The sequence below is a fragment of the Petromyzon marinus genome, chromosome 59, assembly GCF_048934315.1.
Source record: "Petromyzon marinus isolate PM22_M1 ecotype Great Lakes invasive population chromosome 59, UKy_Petmar_22M1.pri1.0, whole genome shotgun sequence".
Lineage (NCBI taxonomy): Eukaryota > Metazoa > Chordata > Hyperoartia > Petromyzontiformes > Petromyzontidae > Petromyzon > Petromyzon marinus.
The window spans coordinates 17353691-17378404 of NC_133725.1; the positions used below are offsets into that span (position 1 = coordinate 17353691).

Here is a 24714-nt window from a genome sequence, read left to right on the forward strand (position 1 = left end):
AGACCCATAGACTCACCACACAGAGACCCACAGACTCATCACACAGAAACACATAGACTCATCAAAAAGAGACCCATAGACTCACCACACAGAGACCCACAGACTTACCACACGGAGACCCACTGTCTCACCACACAGAGACCCACAGACTCATCACACAGAGACCCATAGACTCACCACACAGAGACCCACAGACTTACCACACGGAGACCCACTGTCTCACCACACAGAGACCCACAGACTCATCACACAGAGACCCACAGACTCATCACACAGAGACACACAGACTCACCACACAGAGACCCACAGACTCATCACACAGAGACACATAGACTCATCACACAGAGACACATAGACTCACCACACAGAGACCCACAGACTCACCACACAGAGACCCACAGACTCACCGCACAGAGACCCACAGACTCACCACACAGACACCCACAGACTCACCGCATAGAGACCCACAGACTCACCACACAGAGACCCATAGACTCACCACACAGAGACCCACAGACTCACCACACAGATAACCACAGACTCATCACACAGTGATACACAGACTCACCACACAGTGATACACAGACTCACCACACAGAGACACACAGACTCACCACACAGAGACCCACAGACTCACCACGCAGAGACCCACAGACTCACCACGCAGAGACCCACAGACTCACCACGCAGAGACCCATAGATTCACCACACAGAGACCCACAGACTCACCACACAGAGACCCACAGATTCACCACACAGAGACCCACAGATTCACCACACAGAGACCCACAGACTCACCACACAGAGACCCACAGACTCACCACACAGAGACCCACAGACTCACCACACAGAGACCCACAGACTCACCACACAGAGACCCACAGACTCACCACACAGAGACCCAAAGACTCACCACACAGACACCCACAGACTCACCACACAGAGACCCACAGACTCACCACACAGAGACCCACAGACTCACCACACAGAGACCCACAGACTCACCACACAGAGACCCACAGACTCACCACACAGAGACCCACAGACTCATCACACAGAGACCCACAGACTCACCACACAGAGACCCACAGACTCACCACACAGAGACCCACAGACTCACCACACAGAGACCCACAGACTCACCACACAGAGACCCACAGACTCACCACACAGAGACCCACAGACTCACCACACAGAGCCCCGTGTGGGCATCTTCAGGCTGAGTCGACCTTGAGGAGGCCCAGACAGGGTTCAGATTTTCCCGCCACCGCCTCCACTCGTCCCGACCCGGAAGCGGAAGTAGAAGCTGTAGATTTGGGGGCGCCCGGCTGCCGGGGGCGTGGCCGCGTTAACCACGTCATTCGGCAGGGGCGTGGCTCCGCGTGGGCGTGGCTTGGCGTGGGCGTGGTCACTTCCCTCGCACTGAACGTCATCGGTGACGTCACGTGGCCACGTGGCTCGTCACAGTTCGAGACGGACGTGAAGGAGGCGGCTGCTTTTTCGTCTTTAGCGTCGACATCTTCAGATTCTTCATCATCCTAATCGCTGAGCACCTTCTGCTGAAGCCATTGACGTGGTGAGTTGTGTGGGTCAGTGTTGTGGGTCTGTGGTGAGTTGTCTGGGTCTGTGGTGAGTTGTGTGGGTCCGTGTTGTGGATCCGTGGTGAGTTGTGTGGGTTCTTGGTGAGAGTGTTGGTTCGTGGTGAGTTGTGTGGGTCCTTATTGTGGCTTATTGGTGAGTGTGGGTGTCCGTGGTGAGGATTCATGGTGAGTTGTGAGAGTCCGTGGTGAGGATATGGGTTCGTGGTGAGTTGTGTGGATTCGTGGTGATGATGTGGGTTTGTGGTGAGTTGTGTGGGTTCGTGGTGAGTTGTGTGGGTTCGTGGTGAGGATGTGGGTTCGTGGTGAGTTGTGTGGGTTCGTGGTGAGGATGTGGGTTCTTGGTTTGATGTGTGGGTTAGTGGTGAGGATGTGGGTTTGTGGTGAGTTGTGTGGGTTCGTGGTGAGGATGTGGGTTTGTGGCGAGTTGTGAGGGTTCGTGGTGTAGGTTTGGGTTTGTGGTGAGTTGTGAGGGTTCGTGGTGAGGATGTGGGTTTGTGGTGAGTTGTGAGAGTTTGTGGTGTAGATGTGGGTTTGTGGTGAGTTGTGAGGGTTCGTGGTGAGGATGTGGGTTCTTGGTGAGGGTTGGTGGGTTCGTGGTGAGGATGTGGGTTTGTGGTGCGTGAGTCCGTGCTAACAATGTGAGTCCACGTGGTAGCGGTGCAATCGCCCTCTACTGAACTCTGCCTGACTCTCCCCACTCTCCACTCTCCACGCAGAGACGCCGAGAGATTTACGGAGCACAGCAACGCCATGCAGGTAGGCGTGGCCCCCTCCACTCAACATATGAACACCACCCTAACTTACAAACACCACCTACACTTACAAACACCACCCTCACTTACAAACACCACCCTCACTTACGAACACCACCCTCACTTACAAACACCACCCACACTTACAAACACCATCCACACTTACAAACACCACTCACACTTACAAACACCACCCTCACTTACAAACACCACCCACACTTACAAACACCACTCAGACTTACAAACACCACCCACACTTACAAACACCATCCTCACTTACATAGACCACCCTCACTTACAAACACCACCCACACTTACAAATACCACCCTCACTTACAAACACCACCCTCACTTACAAACACCACCCACACTTACAAACACCACCCACACTTACAAACACCACCCACACTTACAAACACCACCCTCACTTACAAACACCACCCACACTTACGAACACCACCCACACTTACAACACCACCCTCACTTACAAACACCACCCTCACTTACAAACACCACCCTCACTTACGAACACCACCCTCACTTACAAACACCACCCTCACTTACAAACACCATCCACACTTACAAACACCACCCTCACTTACGAACACCACCCTCACTTACGAACACCACCCTCACTTACAAACACCATCCACTATTACAAACACCACCCTCACTTACAAACACCACCCTCACTTACGAACACCACCCTCACTTACAAACACCACCCTCACTTACGAACACCACCCTCACTTACAAACACCACTCACACTTACAAACACCATCCACTATTACAAACACCACCCTCACTTACAAACACCACCCACACTTACAAACACCACCCACACCTGTGAACACCACTCACACTTACAAACACCACCCATATATGTATACATATATACATATGTATGTGTGTGTATATATGTATGTATGAATGTGTATATGTGTGTGTGTGAATGTGTATGTATGTGTGTGTATGTGTGTATGTGTGTGTATGTATGTATCTATGAATGTGTATGTGTGTAGGAATGTGTATGTATGTGTGTATGTATGTGTGTATGTCTGTGTATATGTGTGTGTGTATGAATGTGTATGTGTGTATGTGTGTGTAAGTATGTATGAATGTGTGTGTATGCGTGTATGTGTATATATGTGTGTATATGTGTATGTGTGTGTGTATGTGTGTGTGTATGCCCTGGTGGTCCCCCTTTTCAAGAAGGGGGACCGCACAGACTGTAACAACTACAGGGGCATCTCACTCCTCAGTGTGCCGGGAAAGGTCCTGGCAAGGATTATTCAACATCACCTTGCCAGGCACGCTGAGGAGAGGCTTGCGGAGCCCCAATGCGGTTTCAGGAAAGGGCGGTCCTGCACAGATGCCATATTTTCTGTCCGTCTGCTACAGCAGAGGTGTAGGGAATTCCAACAAGACCTACATCTCTGCTTTATTGACCTGGTCAAGGCCTATGATACCATCAGTAGGCCTGGGCTCTGGGTCGTTCTTCGTGCTTTTGGAGTACCTGACCCTCTGCTCACGATCATTAAGGACCTTCATGATGGTGAGCGGGCCCGGGTAAAACTACGTGGCCGGGAGTCAGAGCCATTCCCTGTACACCTTGGGGTGCGACAGGGATGTCCTCTGGCTCCCACATTATTTAACATCTATTTTGACCACGTAGTTCGTGAAGCCTTCAATAGCTGTACCGGGGGAATCTCCATATGGTACAGATATAATGGGAGGCTAATCGATGCCCGGGTGCGGTCAAGGGATGGCTCCCTATTACTCAACCACGTTATGTATGCTGATGATTTGGTAATAGCTGCTCAGTCAGAGGAGGAGTTGGAGACGCTGCTGCTGAGACAGGAGCGTGCCACTAAGAGGTGGGGCCTTACCATCAGCCCCACCAAAACTAAGCACCTGCCTGGGTATTTTGTACCATCGGACACTCCACCCCCACAACTCCCAATCGGTGATGGGGCAGTTGTGGAGAGAGTGGAGAGTTTCCCATACCTGGGCAGTGTGCTTATGACTGGCTCCAGTTTAACAGCAGAGGTCTCACTCCGAATCAGTCGAGCGGCAATATATTTTCATCGGTTGCGTAACGCTGTGTGGAAGCTACCTGGTCTGTCGCTCCGCACTAAGCTTCAGGTCTTCTCGGCCACGGTCATTCCCTCCCTTCTCTACGCTTGCGAAACGTGGACTCCCCTAATGGAACATCTTCGCTGGTTAGAAACATTTAGACTGGCCTGCCTACGATCCATCCTGGGTTTAACCAGACTGGATTGTGTGAGGAGCTCACAAATCCTTGAAAGATCTGGGCAGGGTCCCATCGGTGAGCTCCTTCGGTAGGCAAGGCTGCGATGGCTGGGTCATGTAGCCCGCATGCCCAGCCACCGCATGCCGAAACAGCTTTTGTTTGGCCGGATTGAGGGGGCTAAGCGGGCGCGGCACGGGCTAGAGAAGAGATGGAGTGATGTGGTACAGGAGGACGTGGAGCTGAGTGGACTTGCCGATGACTGGTACCAGCGGTGTCAAGATCGGCCTCTGTGGAGGAGGCTCGTGAAGGATGCTACTGGGCAGTTGGAGGCAGTTGCCCTCCAACAACAACGGAGGACGGAGGAGCGACGCTCAGAACAACGAGCGGAGCGCCGGGTGGCTAAAGCACAGCAGGTTGGCACAGTAGGGGGCACAGGTGGTGCATCAGCCAGTCATCTCAGTCAGTCGACCCGTGGCACCTGGGTCTGCCCCGTGACCTCCTGCCAGCGGGCGTTCGACACTTCACGTGGCCTCACGGTGCACATAGCCTGGCACAAGCGTCGTGGTGACGTCACCGCCACTTAGTGGCGAATGGCGGTTGTTGTTGTGTATGTATGTATGAATTTGTGTGCGTGTAGACGAGGCAAGCTGGACCGAGCGGGAGGCAGCCTCCGCCTATCACCAGGTGGAGTGCGCTGACCGCCAGCTCCACGTTAATCCGCCCCAAATCACCCAAAGGTAAGAACGAGAGAGGAGCAGGAGAATCATCAAAGTCTAAGAATGATGGCAGCTCAGATCAAAGCAGCTCAACCAAGTGGGCTGATATCATCGTCATCATCATCGTCGTCATCATCATCGCCGTCATCATCGTCGTCATCATCATCATCGTCGTCATCATCATTGTCGAAATGCATAGCAGCAGCCAAATAACACTTGGATACAAGCGTGGTGATGTTGATTCCTCTAAATGTTGAGCGGGGAGATACTCACAGAGACACCCATAGATACACAGAGACACCCATAGACATACACTGACAACCATAGACAGAGACACCCATAGACACACAGAGACACTCATAGACACCCACATACACCCATAGACACTCATAGACACACAGAGACACACAGATACACCCGTAGACACACAGAGACCCACAGAGACACCCAGACCCAAAAAGAAGTTTAACTTTCGTAGATGCAACCTGTACCGCCACGTGGGTCTACATTAGCGTTGAAGGGTTCCCGACGACTCGGAGGTTTAGGGGCTTTCGCCGTAAGTTTACTCGAAGCTTATTACAGTACACGAGGGTGTAACAACTTCCCCAGGGGTCCCGGGCTACGTCCCACTAGCCCCCCCGTCACAGCCGGCTGCCCCGTGCTGCCTCCTCTGCGTCCGACCGTGGGTTCAGCCAACCCGGCCGACCGAGGAGCGCGGTCACCTCCAGCCCTGTACGCTGTGCTATCCCCTACTCCTACCCTCTTGCCCCTGGCTCCCCCCGTTCCACCCTACTCCGAGCCCTGGCTCCAGCAACGACCCCGCCTACGTCACGGGGTTCCCCTTTTTATACCAAGGGGAGACGTGACGTCATGGAGCCGCCCGGCGCGCATGACGTCACGTTTCGTGACGCCATCGCGCCGGACGGCACACCTGACGACACGTTTCCATTTGACTCCTCTGCATTAGTAAAGGTCTCTGGTGAGTCTCTGTGAGTCTCTGTGGGTGTCAGTGGGTCTCTGTGGCTCTCTGTGGGTCTCTATGAGTCTCTGTGGGTCTCTGTGGGTCTCAATGAGTCTCTGTGGGTCTCTTTGAGTCTGTAGAAAAATGCGTTTAGAGCATTTGTCTGCCACGTGATGATAACGATGATGATGATGACGATGATGACGACGGTGATGATGACGACGATGATGATGACACCAGCCACTTTGGGGGGGGGGGGCATAGCGCGGTTTGTGTATACAAAACAAGTTGATAGCTTCAGTTGTTGTGGCTGATGTTGTTGTTGTTGTCACGTGTGCAGCGATCCAGCGTATCTTCAAGACTTCCCTGACGAAGCGCCAGAAGCTGGAGCTCGCCGCCATGGACGCGGTTTGGTTTTTTACTTTGGACGAGGGGGAGGAGGAAAGCCGAGGGGGCGTGGCCAATGGAGGATATGACGACGACGATAACAACTACATCCTTGTGAGACTCACACACACAGTCACACACACAGACACACACATACACAGACACACACACACAGACACACACAACTACATCCTTGTGAGACTCACACACACAGACACACAGACACACACGCACACACAGACACACACAGACACACACACACAGACACACACAGACACACACAGACACACACATACACACAGACACACACAGACACATACAGACACTCACACAGCCACACACACAAACACAGACACACACAGACACACACAGACACATACACACAGACACAGACACACACAGACACACACAGACACAGACACACACACACAGACACACACACACAGACACACACACAGACACACACAGACACACACAGACACACACAGACACACACCGACACACACAGACACACACACAACTACATCCCTGTGAGACTCACACACAAGACAAAGACAAAGATCCCCTATATAGCCTTCACAGACTGTAGGGGCAAGTGCTGTTAGCGAGCACCTATGAAGGCCAGAACGTTACACGAGGGGGTGGGTGGCCAGCACCACGCCCGACCGCCTTTGTCTCCCCAGTGGCGATGTTTACACACCGCACCAGCTACTCATTTGAGGCTGAGTCGACCTAGGGGAGGCCCGGGACCGGTTCAGATAATCGTCACTGTTGGTGTTGGCCGTGAGTGGGAATCGAACCCCGGGTCGCCAGGTTGATAACGCAGCGTAACGCTAACCGCTGCACCACCACTCCCCACACACACAGACACACACAGACCCCCAATTTGACCTTCACCCTGATGCTTTCCGTGACCTCCCCGTGACCCCACTTTGACCTTCACCCTGACCACTCCGCGTGACCTCCCTCGTGACCCCTGCAAGGTCCAGAACGAGCACTTCTACTACCGCTTCGAGCTGAACGAGACGATTGGGCATGGCGGACAGGGCGTGGTGGTGCAGTGTCTGGACCACAAGACTCGGACAATGGTGGCGCTCAAGATCCTCGCCTCGCCCTCCAAGTGAGTGGGCCCTGGTGCAGCGGTGCAGTCAACAGCAGCAGCAGCAGCACCAACAACAACAACAACGATGTCAACAACAACAATGGGCCAACTATGGGACTGCTGTTGTCACTGTGAGCTAACACTCACAGTGACAACAATAACAAACTATGGCTGAAACATCCTTTACTTGACTCGCTCGAGCACCCACCACCATCACGACCACTGCCACCCCCATCACCACCACCACTGCCACCACCATCACCACCATCACACTACCACCACCCCTCTCTCGCTACCACCACCATCACGACCACTGCCACCACCATCACCATCACACTACCACCACCACCATCACACTACCACCACCATCACGACCACTGCCACTACCCCTCTCTCACTACCACCACCACACTACCACCATCACACTACCACCACCACCATCACAACAACAACAACCGCCATTCGCCACTAAGTGGCGGTGACGTCACCACGACGCTTGTGCCAGGCTATGTGCACCCTGAGGCCACGTGAAGTGTCGAACGCCCGCTGGCAGGAGGTCACGGGGCAGACCCAGGTGCCACAGGTGGACTGACTGAGATGACTGGCTGATGCACCACCTTTGCCCCCTACTGTGCCAACCTGCTGTGCTTTAGCCACCCGGCACTCCGCTCGTTATTCTGAGTGTCGCTCCTCCGCCCTCCGTTGTTGTTGGAGGGCGACTACCTCCAACTGCCCAGTAGCGTCCTTCACGAGCCTCCTCCACAGAGGCCGATCTTGACACCGCTGGTACCAGTCATTGGCAAGTCCACTCAGCTCCACGTCCTCCTGTACCACATCACTCCATCTCTTCTCTAGCCCGTGCCGCGCCCGCCTAGCCCCCTCAATCCGGCCGAACAAAAGCTGTTTCGGCATGACCCAGCCATCGCAGCCTTCCCCGCCGGAGGAGCTCACCGATGGGACCTTGCCCAGATCTTTCAAGGATTTGTGAGCTCCTCACACAATCCAGTCTGGTTAAACCCAGGATGGATCGTAGGCAGGTCAGCCTAAATGTTTCTAACCGGCGAAGATGTTCCATTAGGGGTTCCACGTTTCGCAAGCATAGAGAAGGGAGGGAATGACCGTGGCTGAGAAGACCTGAAGCTTAGTGCGGAGCGACAGACCAGGTAGCTTCCTCACAGCGTTACGCAACCGATGAAAATATATTGCCGCTCGACTGATTCGGAGAGAGACCTCTGCTGTTAAACTGGAGCCAGTCATAAGCACACTGCCCAGGTATGGGAAACTCTCCACTCTCTCCACAACTGCCCCATCACCGATTGAGAGTTGTGGGGGTGGAGTGTCCGATGGCACAAAATACCCAGGCAGGTGCTAGTTTTGATGGGGCTGATGGTAAGGCCCCACCTCTTAGTGGCACGCTCCTGTCTCAGCAGCAGCGTCTCCAACTCCTCCTCTGAATGAGCAGCTATTACCAAATCATCAGCATACATAACGTGGTTGAGCTATAGGGAGCCATCCCTTGACCGCACCCGGGCGTCGATCAGCCTCCCATTATATCTGTACTATATGGAGATTCCCCCGGTACAGCTATTGCAGGCTTCACGAACTACGTGGTCAAAATAGATGTTAAATAATGGGGGAGCCAGAGGACATCCCTGTCGCACCCCAAGGTTAACAGGGAATGGCTCTGACTCCCGGCCACGTAGTTTTACCCGGGCCCGCTCACCATCATGAAGGTCCTTAATGATCATGAGCAGAGCGTCAGGTACTCCAAAAGCACGAAGAACAACCCAGAGCCCAGGCCTACTGATGGTATCATAGGCCTTGACCAGGTCAATAAAGCAGAGATGTAGGTCTTGTTGGAATTCCCTACACCTCTGCTGTAGCAGACGGACAGAAAATATGGCATCTGTGCAGGACCGCCCTTTCCTGAAACCACATTGGGACTCCGCAAGCCTCTCCTCAGCGTGCCTGGCAAGGCGATGTTGAATAATCCTTGCCAGGACCTTTCCCGGCACACTGAGGAGTGAGATGCCCCTGTAGTTGTTACAGTCTGTGCGGTCCCACTTCTTAAAAAGGGGGACCACCAGGGCATCCTTCCAATCCTGCGGAACCCGTCCAGTGGTCCAGACTGTTGTTATGATGTCATATAGGGCAGTCTGTGCACAAACGCCGCCCTCCCTCAGCATTTCGCTTGGGAGATCATCTCTGCCCGCTGCCTTTCCTCGTCTCAGACTTCGGATTGCCTTCAGTACTTCCTCAACAGATGGCACCTCAGCCAGCCACTCACAGGGGGTGACTTCTTCCAATATTTGAGGCACCGCAGTCTCAGCAGGGTCATCCTCACTTTGTGCCACAATGTTTTCCTGGCTGAGGGATTTTCCCTCCCCCAGGACCTCACAGAAATGCTCAGCAAATCTGCAAACCTGTTCCTGGGGGTTGGAGATTGGGTCACCGTTTTTTCCCCTAATGATGGTAATAGGTGTGGCGCTGCAGATTACTTTTTTGATGGAGTTAAATAGAGATTTGTGATCACGGGCCACTGAGGCAGACTCCATCTCCTCAGCAACCCGCGACCACCACCCATCCTTGCAGCGCCTCACGGCTCTCCGAACCTCCGAGTGAAGGCTGCGGTAAGCCTCCTCATTCTCTGACGTGGGATTCTGTAGCCGATGACAGTGGGCCTGTCGCTTTTTCTCAACCATCCTGAACACCTCCTCTGTCAGCCAGGGTCTCTGGGGAGGTCTGGACCGCGTACCCAAAGCAGCCATTGCAGCTGCATGAGTCACAGTCCTAAACCTCGCCCATTTATCCTCGACATCAGGAGGAGTCAGGGACGATGCCAATCCCAGCCGCAAGCGATGATGAAATTCTCGCTTGCAACTTTCATCAGATAACTGAGACCAGGCCACTTTAGGTTGGAATGGGGTCCTGGGTGAATACCCACCATCGGAGTGGAAGAATGGCAGGCGCATCTTACAGATGACTAGTCGATGGTCAGGGGGCAGATCAGCTCCACGGTAGGTCCTGGTGTCAAGGACATGGGCTCGCATCCGCTTGTCCGTCACTATGTAGTCCAGCAGATGTTCTTGCTTGGACCCGGCATGCATCCATGATGTTGTGTGGATGCGCCGATGCCGGAACAGCGTGTTGGTAATTACAAGCCCATGGGCTGCACAACAATCTAGCAGCCTCCTACCGTTGTTATTGAGCTGATCTGGCCCCTGCCCTCCAATCACTCCAGACCAGGTGCCAGTATCATGACCAACTCGGGCATTGAATTCACCCAGCATGATGACTCTATCCCGAGGGGCCACTTTAGCCAGCACCTGCGACAGGAGGTCATAGAAGGCATCTGACTCATCGGCTTTGCCTGCATCCCTCCACGGATGTTCATCTTCAATGGGGGCATAAGTAACGACGACCACCATTCCTCGCCTCCGGTTGATGGGAAGGCGAGCCCAAAGTAGCCTGGGACTTACAGCTTCCCACACCTCACCGCCACGCTCCCACGCCCCCTTCATTCTTTTGTTCAAAAGAAGAGCCACACCCTGTTGTTTGGCAGTCTGCTGCCCCGAGTAGAGGACTGTCCACCCCTCATGGTGGCAGGAGCCAGAGCCGGTCCACCGGACCTCCTGAATGCCACAGAGATCCAGGCGGTACCGGTCCAGCTCCCGACAGAGGAGTGGCAGCCTCTCCTCCGCAGTGAGCGTTCGAACATTCCACGTGGCCACCCGTAATGACTTTTCGTTGTTTCTGGAGGAGCCCCGAGGGTAGATATTCAATCTCCTGGCTCCGCCAATTGGGGTTTGGCCAGGAGACGTCATAGATGCCTGGCCCCCCGGGGCCTCCGGCACAAGCTTATTAGTTACATATTTCAGTTTAACTCGTGGTTTAGTGGTAATTAATTGAAGGTGGAGGGGTTACCAGCCCCTCGCACCCGTCCAGAGCCCCCGTTTAGCCCCTGTGGTGGACACATATGCCATGAGGGGAGGAGCCAATCAAAATTGGACCTCTCCCCACAGCACTCTCCACGACAGAGTTGCCCGTCCGGCACCGCACGGAGGTAGGGGGTTGTTTTGCCGGACCACCATCACACTACCACCACCACCACCATCATCACCATCACACTACCACCACCATCACCATCACACTACCACCACCACCACCCCCACACTACCACCACCATCACGACTACTACCACCACCACCCCCACACCACCACCACCCTTCCCCACCATCACCACCATCCCTCCTCTACGTTATGTCTAAACTCTCTGTCTCTCTGTCTCTGTGTCTCTCTCTGTGCACTCGCTCACTCGCGCGCAGCTCCATGCAAGAGGAGAACCAGCTGAGGGAGATGCAGATGTCCATGGAGCTGCAGAGCCACCGTAGCGACGTGGACTTCAACGTTGCCAGAGTCCTGGAGACTTTCTCCTTCCGAGGACATAAATGCCTTGTCATGGAGCTGTTGAGGTACGAACAGCACCAGCACCAGCACCACTCACTCACTCACCATCACCACTACCGCCATCACCACCACTCACTTACCATCACGACTACCACCATCATCACCGCTACCACCACGACTCACTCACTCACCATCACCACTACCACCAGCACCACCACTCACTCACTCACCATCACCACTACCACCAACACCACCACCACTCACTCACTCATTCACCATCACCACTACCACCAGCACCACCACTCACTCACCATCACTACTACCACCATCACCACCATCACCACCACCACCACCACCACCTACTCACTCACCACCACTCACTCACTCACTCACCACTACCACCACCACTCACTCACCCACCATCACCACCACTCACCATCACCACTACCACCATCACCACCCACTCACCACCACCACACCACCACCCACAGAGACCCACAGAGAGGGGCATCGCTGACGCCTCTGTCTCCCCGTCACAGCACGAACCTCCATTGGCTGCTCAGAGACATGGGGCAGGGGCACATCGACGAGGACATCGCGAGGGCCTACACCAGGGGCATCCTCCGCTTCCTCGCCTATGCCAAGTCCCGGGGCATCGTCCACGGGGACATAAAGCTGGTGAGCGGAGGGCAGGCTGGGGGCGCGGACGCTCGCTTCGACGCTCGGCACTCTGACAGATGTAGATGAAACTGGTCCTCCACGTTCTGTAGATGTAGATGCCACTGGTCCTTCACGTTCTGTAGATGTAGATGCCACTGGTCCTTCACGTTCTCCAGATGTAGATGCCACTGGTTCTTCACGCTCTGTAGATGTAGATGCCACTGGTCCTTCACGTTCTGTAGATGTAGATGCCACTGGTCCTTCACGTTCTGTAGATGTAGATGCCACTGGTCCTTCACGTTCTGTAGATGTAGATGCCACTGGTTCTTCACGTTCTGTAGACGCAGATGCCACTGTTTTTCACATTCTGTAGTTGTAGATGTCACTGGTTCTTCACGTTCTGTAGATGTAGATGCCACTGGTTCTTCACTTTCTGTTGATGTAGATGCCACTGGTTCTTCACTTTCTGTAGATGTAGATGCCACTGGTTCTTCACGTTCTGTAGATGTAGATGCCACTGGTCCTTCACATTCTGGAGACGAATATGCCATTGCTTCTTCACGTTCTGCAGATGTAGATGTCACTGGTTACAGATGTAGATGCCACTGGTTCTTCACGTTCTGGAGATATAGATGTCACTGGTTTTTCGCGTTCTGTAGATGTAGATGCCACTGGTCCTTCACATTCTGTAGATGTAGATGCCACTGGTTCGTCACGTTCGAAAGATGTAGATGCCACTGGTTCTTCACATTCTGCAGATGTAGATGCCACTGGTCCTTCACGTTCTGTAGACGAAGATGCCACTGGTTCTTCACGTTCTGTAGATTTAGATGCCACTGGTTTTTCACGTTCTGCAGATGTATATGCCACTGGTTCTTCACGTTATGTAGATGAAGATGCCACTGGTTCTTCACGTTCTGTAGATGTAGACGCCACTGGTTCATCACGTTCTACAGATGTAGATGCCACTGGTTCTTCATGTTCTGTAGATTTAGATGCCACTGCTTCTTCACATTCTGTAGATGTAGAAGCCACTGGTTCGTCACTTTCTGTAGACGCAGATGCCACTGGTTCTTCACATTCTGTAGACGCAGATGCCACTGGTCCTTCACGTTCTGTAGACGTAGATGCCACTGGTTCTTCACTTTCTGTAGATGTAGATGCCACTGGTTCTTCACTTTCTGTAGATGTAGATGCCACTGGTTCTTCACGTTCTTTAGATGTAGATGCCACTGGTCCTTCACATTCTGTAGACGAATATGCCATTGATTCTTCACGTTCTGCAGATGTAGATGTCACAGGTTCATCAAGTTCTACAGATGTAGATGCCACTGGTTCTTCACGTTCTGGAGATATAGATGTCACTGGTTTTTCGCGTTCTGTAGATGTAGATGCCACTGGTCCTTCACATTCTGTAGACGTCGATGCCACTGGTTCTTCACGTTCTTTAAATGTAGATGTCACTGGTTCTTCACATTCTGTAGTTGTAGATGTCACTGGTTCTTCACGTTCTGTAGATGTAGATGCCACTGGTTCTTCACTTTCTGTTGATGTAGATGCCACTGGTTCTTCACTTTCTGTAGATGTAGATGCCACTGGTTCTTCACGTTCTGTAGATGTAGATGCCACTGGTCCTTCACATTCTGGAGACGAATATGCCATTGCTTCTTCACGTTCTGCAGATGTAGATGTCACTGGTTACAGATGTAGATGCCACTGGTTCTTCACGTTCTGGAGATATAGATGTCACTGGTTTTTCGCGTTCTGTAGATGTAGATGCCACTGGTCCTTCACGTTCTCCAGATGTAGATGCCACTGGTTCTTCACGCTCTGTAGATGTAGATGCCACTGGTCCTTCACGTTCTGTAGATGTAGATGCCACTGGTCCTTCACGTTCTGTAGATGTAGATGCCACTGGTCCTTCACGTTCTGTAGATGTAGATGCCACTGGTTCTTCACGTTCTGTAGACGCAGATGCCACTGTTCTTCACATTCTGTAGTTGTAGATGTCACTGGTTCTTCACGTTCTGTAGATGTAGATGCCACTGGTTCTTCACTTTCTGTTGATGTAGATGCCACTGGTTCTTCACTTTCTGTAGATGTAGATGCCACTGGTTCTTCACGTTCTGTAGATGTAGATGCCACTGGTCCTTCACATTCTGGAGACTAATATGCCATTGCTTCTTCACGTTCTGCAGATGTAGATGTCACTGGTTACAGATGTAGATGCCACTGGTTCTTCACGTTCTGGAGATATAGATGTCACTGGTTTTTCGCGTTCTGTAGATGTAGATGCCACTGGTCCTTCACATTCTGTAGATGTAGATGCCACTGGTTCGTCACGTTCGAAAGATGTAGATGCCACTGGTTCTTCACATTCTGCAGATGTAGATGCCACTGGTCCTTCACGTTCTGTAGACGAAGATGCCACTGGTTCTTCACGTTCTGTAGATTTAGATGCCACTGGTTTTTCACGTTCTGCAGATGTATATGCCACTGGTTCTTCACGTTATGTAGATGAAGATGCCACTGGTTCTTCACGTTCTGTAGATGTAGACGCCACTGGTTCATCACGTTCTACAGATGTAGATGCCACTGGTTCTTCATGTTCTGTAGATTTAGATGCCACTGCTTCTTCACATTCTGTAGATGTAGAAGCCACTGGTTCGTCACTTTCTGTAGACGCAGATGCCACTGGTTCTTCACATTCTGTAGACGCAGATGCCACTGGTCCTTCACGTTCTGTAGACGTAGATGCCACTGGTTCTTCACTTTCTGTAGATGTAGATGCCACTGGTTCTTCACTTTCTGTAGATGTAGATGCCACTGGTTCTTCACGTTCTTTAGATGTAGATGCCACTGGTCCTTCACATTCTGTAGACGAATATGCCATTGATTCTTCACGTTCTGCAGATGTAGATGTCACAGGTTCATCAAGTTCTACAGATGTAGATGCCACTGGTTCTTCACGTTCTGGAGATATAGATGTCACTGGTTTTTCGCGTTCTGTAGATGTAGATGCCACTGGTCCTTCACATTCTGTAGACGTCGATGCCACTGGTTCTTCACGTTCTTTAAATGTAGATGTCACAGGTTCTTCACATTCTGTAGTTGTAGATGTCACTGGTTCTTCACGTTCTGTAGATGTAGATGCCACTGGTTCTTCACTTTCTGTTGATGTAGATGCCACTGGTTCTTCACGTTCTGTAGATGTAGATGCCACTGGTCCTTCACATTCTGGAGACGAATATGCCATTGCTTCTTCACGTTCTGCAGATGTAGATGTCACTGGTTACAGATGTAGATGCCACTGGTTCTTCACGTTCTGGAGATATAGATGTCACTGGTTTTTCGCGTTCTGTAGATGTAGATGCCACTGGTCCTTCACATTCTGTAGATGTAGATGCCACTGGTTCGTCACGTTCGAAAGATGTAGATGCCACTGGTTCTTCACATTCTGCAGATGTAGATGCCACTGGTCCTTCACGTTCTGTAGACGAAGATGCCACTGGTTCTTCACGTTCTGTAGATTTAGATGCCACTGGTTTTTCACGTTCTGCAGATGTATATGCCACTGGTTCTTCACGTTATGTAGATGAAGATGCCACTGGTTCTTCACGTTCTGTAGATGTAGACGCCACTGGTTCATCACGTTCTACAGATGTAGATGCCACTGGTTCTTCATGTTCTGTAGATTTAGATGCCACTGCTTCTTCACATTCTGTAGATGTAGAAGCCACTGGTTCGTCACTTTCTGTAGACGCAGATGCCACTGGTTCTTCACATTCTGTAGACGCAGATGCCACTGGTCCTTCACGTTCTGTAGACGTAGATGCCACTGGTTCTTCACTTTCTGTAGATGTAGATGCCACTGGTTCTTCACTTTCTGTAGATGTAGATGCCACTGGTTCTTCACGTTCTTTAGATGTAGATGCCACTGGTCCTTCACATTCTGTAGACGAATATGCCATTGATTCTTCACGTTCTGCAGATGTAGATGTCACAGGTTCATCAAGTTCTACAGATGTAGATGCCACTGGTTCTTCACGTTCTGGAGATATAGATGTCACTGGTTTTTCGCGTTCTGTAGATGTAGATGCCACTGGTCCTTCACATTCTGTAGACGTCGATGCCACTGGTTCTTCACGTTCTTTAAATGTAGATGTCACAGGTTCTTCACATTCTGTAGTTGTAGATGTCACTGGTTCTTCACGTTCTGTAGATGTAGATGCCACTGGTTCTTCACTTTCTGTTGATGTAGATGCCACTGGTTCTTCACGTTCTGTAGATGTAGATGCCACTGGTCCTTCACATTCTGGAGACGAATATGCCATTGCTTCTTCACGTTCTGCAGATGTAGATGTCACTGGTTACAGATGTAGATGCCACTGGTTCTTCACGTTCTGGAGATATAGATGTCACTGGTTTTTCGCGTTCTGTAGATGTAGATGCCACTGGTCCTTCACATTCTGTAGATGTAGATGCCACTGGTTCGTCACGTTCGAAAGATGTAGATGCCACTGGTTCTTCACATTCTGCAGATGTAGATGCCACTGGTCCTTCACGTTCTGTAGACGAAGATGCCACTGGTTCTTCACGTTCTGTAGATTTAGATGCCACTGGTTTTTCACGTTCTGCAGATGTATATGCCACTGGTTCTTCACGTTATGTAGATGAAGATGCCACTGGTTCTTCACGTTCTGTAGATGTAGACGCCACTGGTTCATCACGTTCTACAGATGTAGATGCCACTGGTTCTTCATGTTCTGTAGATTTAGATGCCACTGCTTCTTCACATTCTGTAGATGTAGAAGCCACTGGTTCGTCACTTTCTGTAGACGCAGATGCCACTGGTTCTTCACATTCTGTAGACGCCGATGCCACTGGTCCTTCACGTTCTGTAGACGTAGATGCCACTGGTTCTTCACTTTCTGTAGATGTAGATGCCACTGGTTCTTCACTTTCTGTAGATGTAGATGCCACTGGTTCTTCACGTTCTTTAGATGTAGATGCCACTGGTCCTTCACATTCTGTAGACGAATATGCCATTGATTCTTCACGTTCTGCAGATGTAGATGTCACAGGTTCATCAAGTTCTACAGATGTAGATGCCACTGGTTCTTCACGTTCTGGAGATATAGATGTCACTGGTTTTTCGCGTTCTGTAGATGTAGATGCCACTGGTCCTTCACATTCTGTAGACGTCGATGCCACTGGTTCTTCACGTTCTTTAAATGTAGATGTCACTGGTTCTTCACGTTCTGTACATGTAGACGCCACTGGTTCTTCACGTTCTGGAGATGTAGATACCACTGGTTCTTCACGTTTTGCAGATGTAGATGCCACTGGTTCGTCACGTTTTACAGATGTAGATGCTACTGGTTCTTCACGTTATGCAGATGTAGATGCCACTGGTTCTTCCCGTTCTGTAGATGTAGATGCCACTGGTTATTCACGTTCTGTAGATGTAGATGCCACTGGTTCGTCACGTTATACAGATGTAGATGCCACTGGTTCTTCACGTTCTGCAGATGTAGATGCCACTGGTTCTTCACGTTCTGTAGATGTAGATGTCACTGGTTCTTCACGTTTTGCAGATGTAGATGCCACTGGTTCGTCACGTTTTACAGATGTAGATGCTACTGGTTCTTCACGTTCTGCAGATGTAGATGCCACTGGTTCTTCAAGTTCTGTAGATGTAGATGCCACTGGTTATTCACGTTCTGTAGACGAAGATGCCACTGGTTCTTTACGTTCTGTAGATGTAGATGCCACTGGTTTTTCACGTTCTGCAGATGTATATGCCACTGGTTCTTCACGTTATGTAGATGAAGATGCCACTGGTTATTCACGTTCTGTAGATGTAAATGCCACTGGTTCATCACGTTCTACAGATGTAGATGCCACTGGTTATTCACGTTCTGTAGATTTAAATGCCACTGCTTCTTCACATTCTGTAGATGTAGAAGCCACTGGTTCGTCACATTCTGTAGACGCAGATGCCACTAGTCCTTCACGTTCTGTAGACGTAGATGCCACTGGTTCTTCACTTTCTGTAGACGTAGATGCCACTGGTCCTTCACATTCTGTAGTTGTAGATGCCACTGGTCCTTCACATTCTGTAGACGAATATGCCACTGGTTCTTCACGTTCTGTAGATGTCACTGGTTCGTCAAGTTCTACAGATGTAGATGCCACTGGTTCTTCACGTTCTGGAGATATAGATGTCACTGGTTTTTCGTGTTCTGTAGAAGTAGATGCCACTGGTCCTTCACATTCTGTAGACGTAGATGCCACTGGTTCTTCACGTTCTTTAGATGTAGATGTCACTGGTTCTTCACATTCTGTAGTTGTAGATGTCACTGGTTCTTCACGTTCTGTAGATGTAGATGCCACTGGTTCTTCACTTTCTGTTGATGTAGATGCCACTGGTTCTTCACTTTCTGTAGATGTAGATGCCACTGGTTCTTCACGTTCTGTAGATGTAGATGCCACTGGTCCTTCACATTCTGGAGACGAATATGCCATTGCTTCTTCACGTTCTGCAGATGTAGATGTCACTGGTTACAGATGTAGATGCCACTGGTTCTTCACGTTCTGGAGATATAGATGTCACTGGTTTTTCGCGTTCTGTAGATGTAGATGCCACTGGTCCTTCACGTTCTCCAGATGTAGATGCCACTGGTTCTTCACGCTCTGTAGATGTAGATGCCACTGGTCCTTCACGTTCTGTAGATGTAGATGCCATTGGTCCTTCACGTTCTGTAGATGTAGATGCCACTGGTCCTTCACGTTCTGTAGATGTAGATGCCACTGGTTCTTCACGTTCTGTAGACGCAGATGCCACTGTTCTTCACATTCTGTAGTTGTAGATGTCACTGGTTCTTCACGTTCTGTAGATGTAGATGCCACTGGTTCTTCACTTTCTGTTGATGTAGATGCCACTGGTTCTTCACTTTCTGTAGATGTAGATGCCACTGGTTCTTCACGTTCTGTAGATGTAGATGCCACTGGTCCTTCACATTCTGGAGACTAATATGCCATTGCTTTTTCACGTTCTGCAGATGTAGATGTCACTGGTTACAGATGTAGATGCCACTGGTTCTTCACGTTCTGGAGATATAGATGTCACTGGTTTTTCGCGTTCTGTAGATGTAGATGCCACTGGTCCTTCACATTCTGTAGATGTAGATGCCACTGGTTCGTCACGTTCGAAAGATGTAGATGCCACTGGTTCTTCACATTCTGCAGATGTAGATGCCACTGGTCCTTCACGTTCTGTAGACGAAGATGCCACTGGTTCTTCACGTTCTGTAGATTTAGATGCCACTGGTTTTTCACGTTCTGCAGATGTATATGCCACTGGTTCTTCACGTTATGTAGATGAAGATGCCACTGGTTCTTCACGTTCTGTAGATGTAGACGCCACTGGTTCATCACGTTCTACAGATGTAGATGCCACTGGTTCTTCATGTTCTGTAGATTTAGATGCCACTGCTTCTTCACATTCTGTAGATGTAGAAGCCACTGGTTCGTCACTTTCTGTAGACGCAGATGCCACTGGTTCTTCACATTCTGTAGACGCAGATGCCACTGGTCCTTCACGTTCTGTAGACGTAGATGCCACTGGTTCTTCACTTTCTGTAGATGTAGATGCCACTGGTTCTTCACTTTCTGTAGATGTAGATGCCACTGGTTCTTCACGTTCTTTAGATGTAGATGCCACTGGTCCTTCACATTCTGTAGACGAATATGCCATTGATTCTTCACGTTCTGCAGATGTAGATGTCACAGGTTCATCAAGTTCTACAGATGTAGATGCCACTGGTTCTTCACGTTCTGGAGATATAGATGTCACTGGTTTTTCGCGTTCTGTAGATGTAGATGCCACTGGTCCTTCACATTCTGTAGACGTCGATGCCACTGGTTCTTCACGTTCTTTAAATGTAGATGTCACTGGTTCTTCACATTCTGTAGTTGTAGATGTCACTGGTTCTTCACGTTCTGTAGATGTAGATGCCACTGGTTCTTCACTTTCTGTTGATGTAGATGCCACTGGTTCTTCACTTTCTGTAGATGTAGATGCCACTGGTTCTTCACGTTCTGTAGATGTAGATGCCACTGGTCCTTCACATTCTGGAGACGAATATGCCATTGCTTCTTCACGTTCTGCAGATGTAGATGTCACTGGTTACAGATGTAGATGCCACTGGTTCTTCACGTTCTGGAGATATAGATGTCACTGGTTTTTCGCGTTCTGTAGATGTAGATGCCACTGGTCCTTCACATTCTGTAGATGTAGATGCCACTGGTTCGTCACGTTCGAAAGATGTAGATGCCACTGGTTCTTCACATTCTGCAGATGTAGATGCCACTGGTCCTTCACGTTCTGTAGACGAAGATGCCACTGGTTCTTCACGTTCTGTAGATTTAGATGCCACTGGTTTTTCACGTTCTGCAGATGTATATGCCACTGGTTCTTCACGTTATGTAGATGAAGATGCCACTGGTTCTTCACGTTCTGTAGATGTAGACGCCACTGGTTCATCACGTTCTACAGATGTAGATGCCACTGGTTCTTCATGTTCTGTAGATTTAGATGCCACTGCTTCTTCACATTCTGTAGATGTAGAAGCCACTGGTTCGTCACTTTCTGTAGACGCAGATGCCACTGGTTCTTCACATTCTGTAGACGCCGATGCCACTGGTCCTTCACGTTCTGTAGACGTAGATGCCACTGGTTCTTCACTTTCTGTAGATGTAGATGCCACTGGTTCTTCACTTTCTGTAGATGTAGATGCCACTGGTTCTTCACGTTCTTTAGATGTAGATGCCACTGGTCCTTCACATTCTGTAGACGAATATGCCATTGATTCTTCACGTTCTGCAGATGTAGATGTCACAGGTTCATCAAGTTCTACAGATGTAGATGCCACTGGTTCTTCACGTTCTGGAGATATAGATGTCACTGGTTTTTCGCGTTCTGTAGATGTAGATGCCACTGGTCCTTCACATTCTGTAGACGTCGATGCCACTGGTTCTTCACGTTCTTTAAATGTAGATGTCACTGGTTCTTCACGTTCTGTAGATGTAGACGCCACTGGTTCTTCACGTTCTGGAGATGTAGATACCACTGGTTCTTCACGTTTTGCACATGTAGATGCCACTGGTTCGTCACGTTTTACAGATGTAGATGCTACTGGTTCTTCACGTTATGCAGATGTAGATGCCACTGGTTCTTCCCGTTCTGTAGATGTAGATGCCACTGGTTATTCACGTTCTGTAGATGTAGATGCCACTGGTTCGTCACGTTATACAGATGTAGATGCCACTGGTTCTTCACGTTCTGCAGATGTAGATGCCACTGGTTCTTTACGTTCTGTAGATGTAGATGTCACTGGTTCTTCACGTTTTGCAGATGTAGATGCCACTGGTTCGTCACGTTTTACAGATGTAGATGCTACTGGTTCTTCACGTTCTGCAGATGTAGATGCCACTGGTTCTTCAAGTTCTGTAGATGTAGATGCCACTGGTTATTCACGTTCTGTAGACGAAGATGCCACTGGTTCTTTACGTTCTGTAGATGTAGATGCCACTGGTTTTTCACGTTCTGCAGATGTATATGCCACTGGTTCTTCACGTTATGTAGATGAAAATGCCACTGGTTATTCACGTTCTGTAGATGTAAATGCCACTGGTTCATCACGTTCTACAGATGTAGATGCCACTGGTTATTCACGTTCTGTAGATTTAAATGCCACTGCTTCTTCACATTCTGTAGATGTAGAAGCCACTGGTTCGTCACATTCTGTAGACGCAGATGCCACTAGTCCTTCACGTTCTGTAGAAGAATATGCCACTGGTTCTTCACGTTCTGTAGATGTCACTGGTTCGTCAAGTTCTACAGATGTAGATGCCACTGGTTCTTCACGTTCTGGAGATATAGATGTCACTGGTTTTTCGTGTTCTGTAGAAGTAGATGCCACTGGTCCTTCACATTCTGTAGACGTAGATGCCACTGGTTCTTCACGTTCTTTAGATGTAGATGTCACTGGTTCTTCACGTTCTGTAGATGTAGACTCCACTGGTTCTTCACGTTCTGTAGATGTAGCTGCCACTGGTCCCTCACGTTCCGTAGATGTAGATGCCACTGGTTCTTCACGTTCTTCAGATGTGGATGCCACTTGTTCTCCAAGTTCTGTAGATGTAGATGCCACTGGTTATTCACGTTCTGCAGATGTAGATGCCAACGGTTCGTCACGTTCTACAGATGTAGATGCCACTGGTTCTTAACGTTCTGCAGATGTAGATGCCACTGGTTCTTCACGTTCTGTAGATGTAGATTCCACTGGTCCTTCACGTTCTGGAGATGTAGATACCACTGGTTCTTCACGTTTTGCAGATGTAGATGCCACTGGTTCGTCACGTTTTACAGATGTAGATGCTACTGGTTCTTCACGTTCTGCAGATGTAGATGCCACTGGTTCTTCACGTTCTGTAGATTTAGATGCCACTGGTTATTCACGTTCTGTAGATGTAGATGCCACTGGTTCGTCACGTTCTACAGATGTAGATGCCACTGGTTCTTCACGTTCTCCAGATGTAGATGCCACTGGTTCTTCACGTTCTGTAGATGTAGATGCCACTGGTTCTTCACGTTTTGCAGATGTAGATGCCACTGGTTCGTCACGTTTTACAGATGTAGATGCCACTGGTTCTTCACGTTCTTTAGATGTAGATGTCACTGGTTCTTCACCTTCTGTAGATGTAGATGCCACTGGTTATTCACGTTCTGTAGACGAAGATGCCACCGGTTCTTTACGTTCTGTAGATGTAGATGCCACTGGTTTTTCACGTTCTGCAGATGTATATGCCACTGGTTCTTCACGTTATGTAGATGAAGATGCCACTGGTTCTTCACGTTCTGTAGATGTAGATGCCACTGGTTCATCACGTTCTACAGATGTAGATGCCACTGGTTCTTCACGTTCTGTAGATTTAAATGCCACTGCTTCTTCACATTCTGTAGATGTAGAAGCCACTGGTTCGTCACATTCTGTAGACACAGATGCCACTAGTCCTTCACGTTCGGTAGACGTAGATGCCACTGGTTATTCACTTTCTGTAGATGTAGATGCCACTGGTTCTTCACGTTCTGTAGATGTAGATGCCACTGGTCCTTCACATTCTGTAGACGAATATGCCACTGGTTCTTCACGTTCTGTAGATGTAGATGTCACTGGTTCGTCAAGTTCTACAGATGTAGATGCCACTGGTTCTTCACGTTCTGGAGATATAGATGTCACTGGTTTTTCGCATTCTGTAGAAGTAGTTGCCACTGGTCCTTCACATTCTGTAGACGTAGATGCCACTGGTTCTTCACGTTCTTTAGATGTAGATGTCACTGGGTCTTCACGTTCTGTAGATGTAGACGCCACTGGTTCTTCACGTTCTGTAGATGTAGATGCCACTGGTCCCTCACGTTCCGTAGATGTAGATGCCACTGGTTCTTCACGTTCTGCAGATGTAGATGCCACTGGTTCTCCACGTTCTGTAGATGTAGATGCCACTGGTTCTTCACGTCCTGCAGATGTAGATGCCAACGGTTCGTCACGTTCTACAGATGTAGATCCCACTGGTTCTTCACGTTCTGCAGATGTAGATGCCACTGGTCCTTCACGTTCTGTAGACACAGATGCCACTGGTTCTTCACGTTCTACAGATATAGATGCCACTGGTTCTTCATGTTCTTCAGATGTAGACGCCATTGGTTTTTCACGTTCTGTAAATGTAGATGCCACTGGTCCTTCACGTTCAGTCGATGCAGATTCCACTGGTTTTTCACGTTCTGTAGATGTAGATTCCACTGGTCC

General features: G+C 49.8%; 1 protein-coding gene across 2 annotated transcripts in view; it reads left to right on the plus strand.

Annotated features, from left to right (window-relative positions):
• The first annotated feature begins 1463 nt into the window (after positions 1–1463).
• The window catches only part of LOC142905909 (dual specificity tyrosine-phosphorylation-regulated kinase 2-like), a 98199-nt gene continuing 74948 nt past the window's right edge, over positions 1464–24714 (plus strand). For both annotated transcript variants that reach the window (XM_076053141.1, XM_076053140.1), the window contains exons 1-7: positions 1464–1576; positions 2318–2357; positions 5246–5345; positions 6626–6786; positions 7656–7792; positions 12100–12246; positions 12721–12859. In XM_076053141.1, coding sequence (XP_075909256.1) covers positions 2352–2357; positions 5246–5345; positions 6626–6786; positions 7656–7792; positions 12100–12246; positions 12721–12859 — 690 coding nt within the window. In that variant the 5' untranslated portion in view covers positions 1464–1576; positions 2318–2351. The remainder of the gene's footprint in view (positions 1577–2317; positions 2358–5245; positions 5346–6625; positions 6787–7655; positions 7793–12099; positions 12247–12720; positions 12860–24714) is intronic.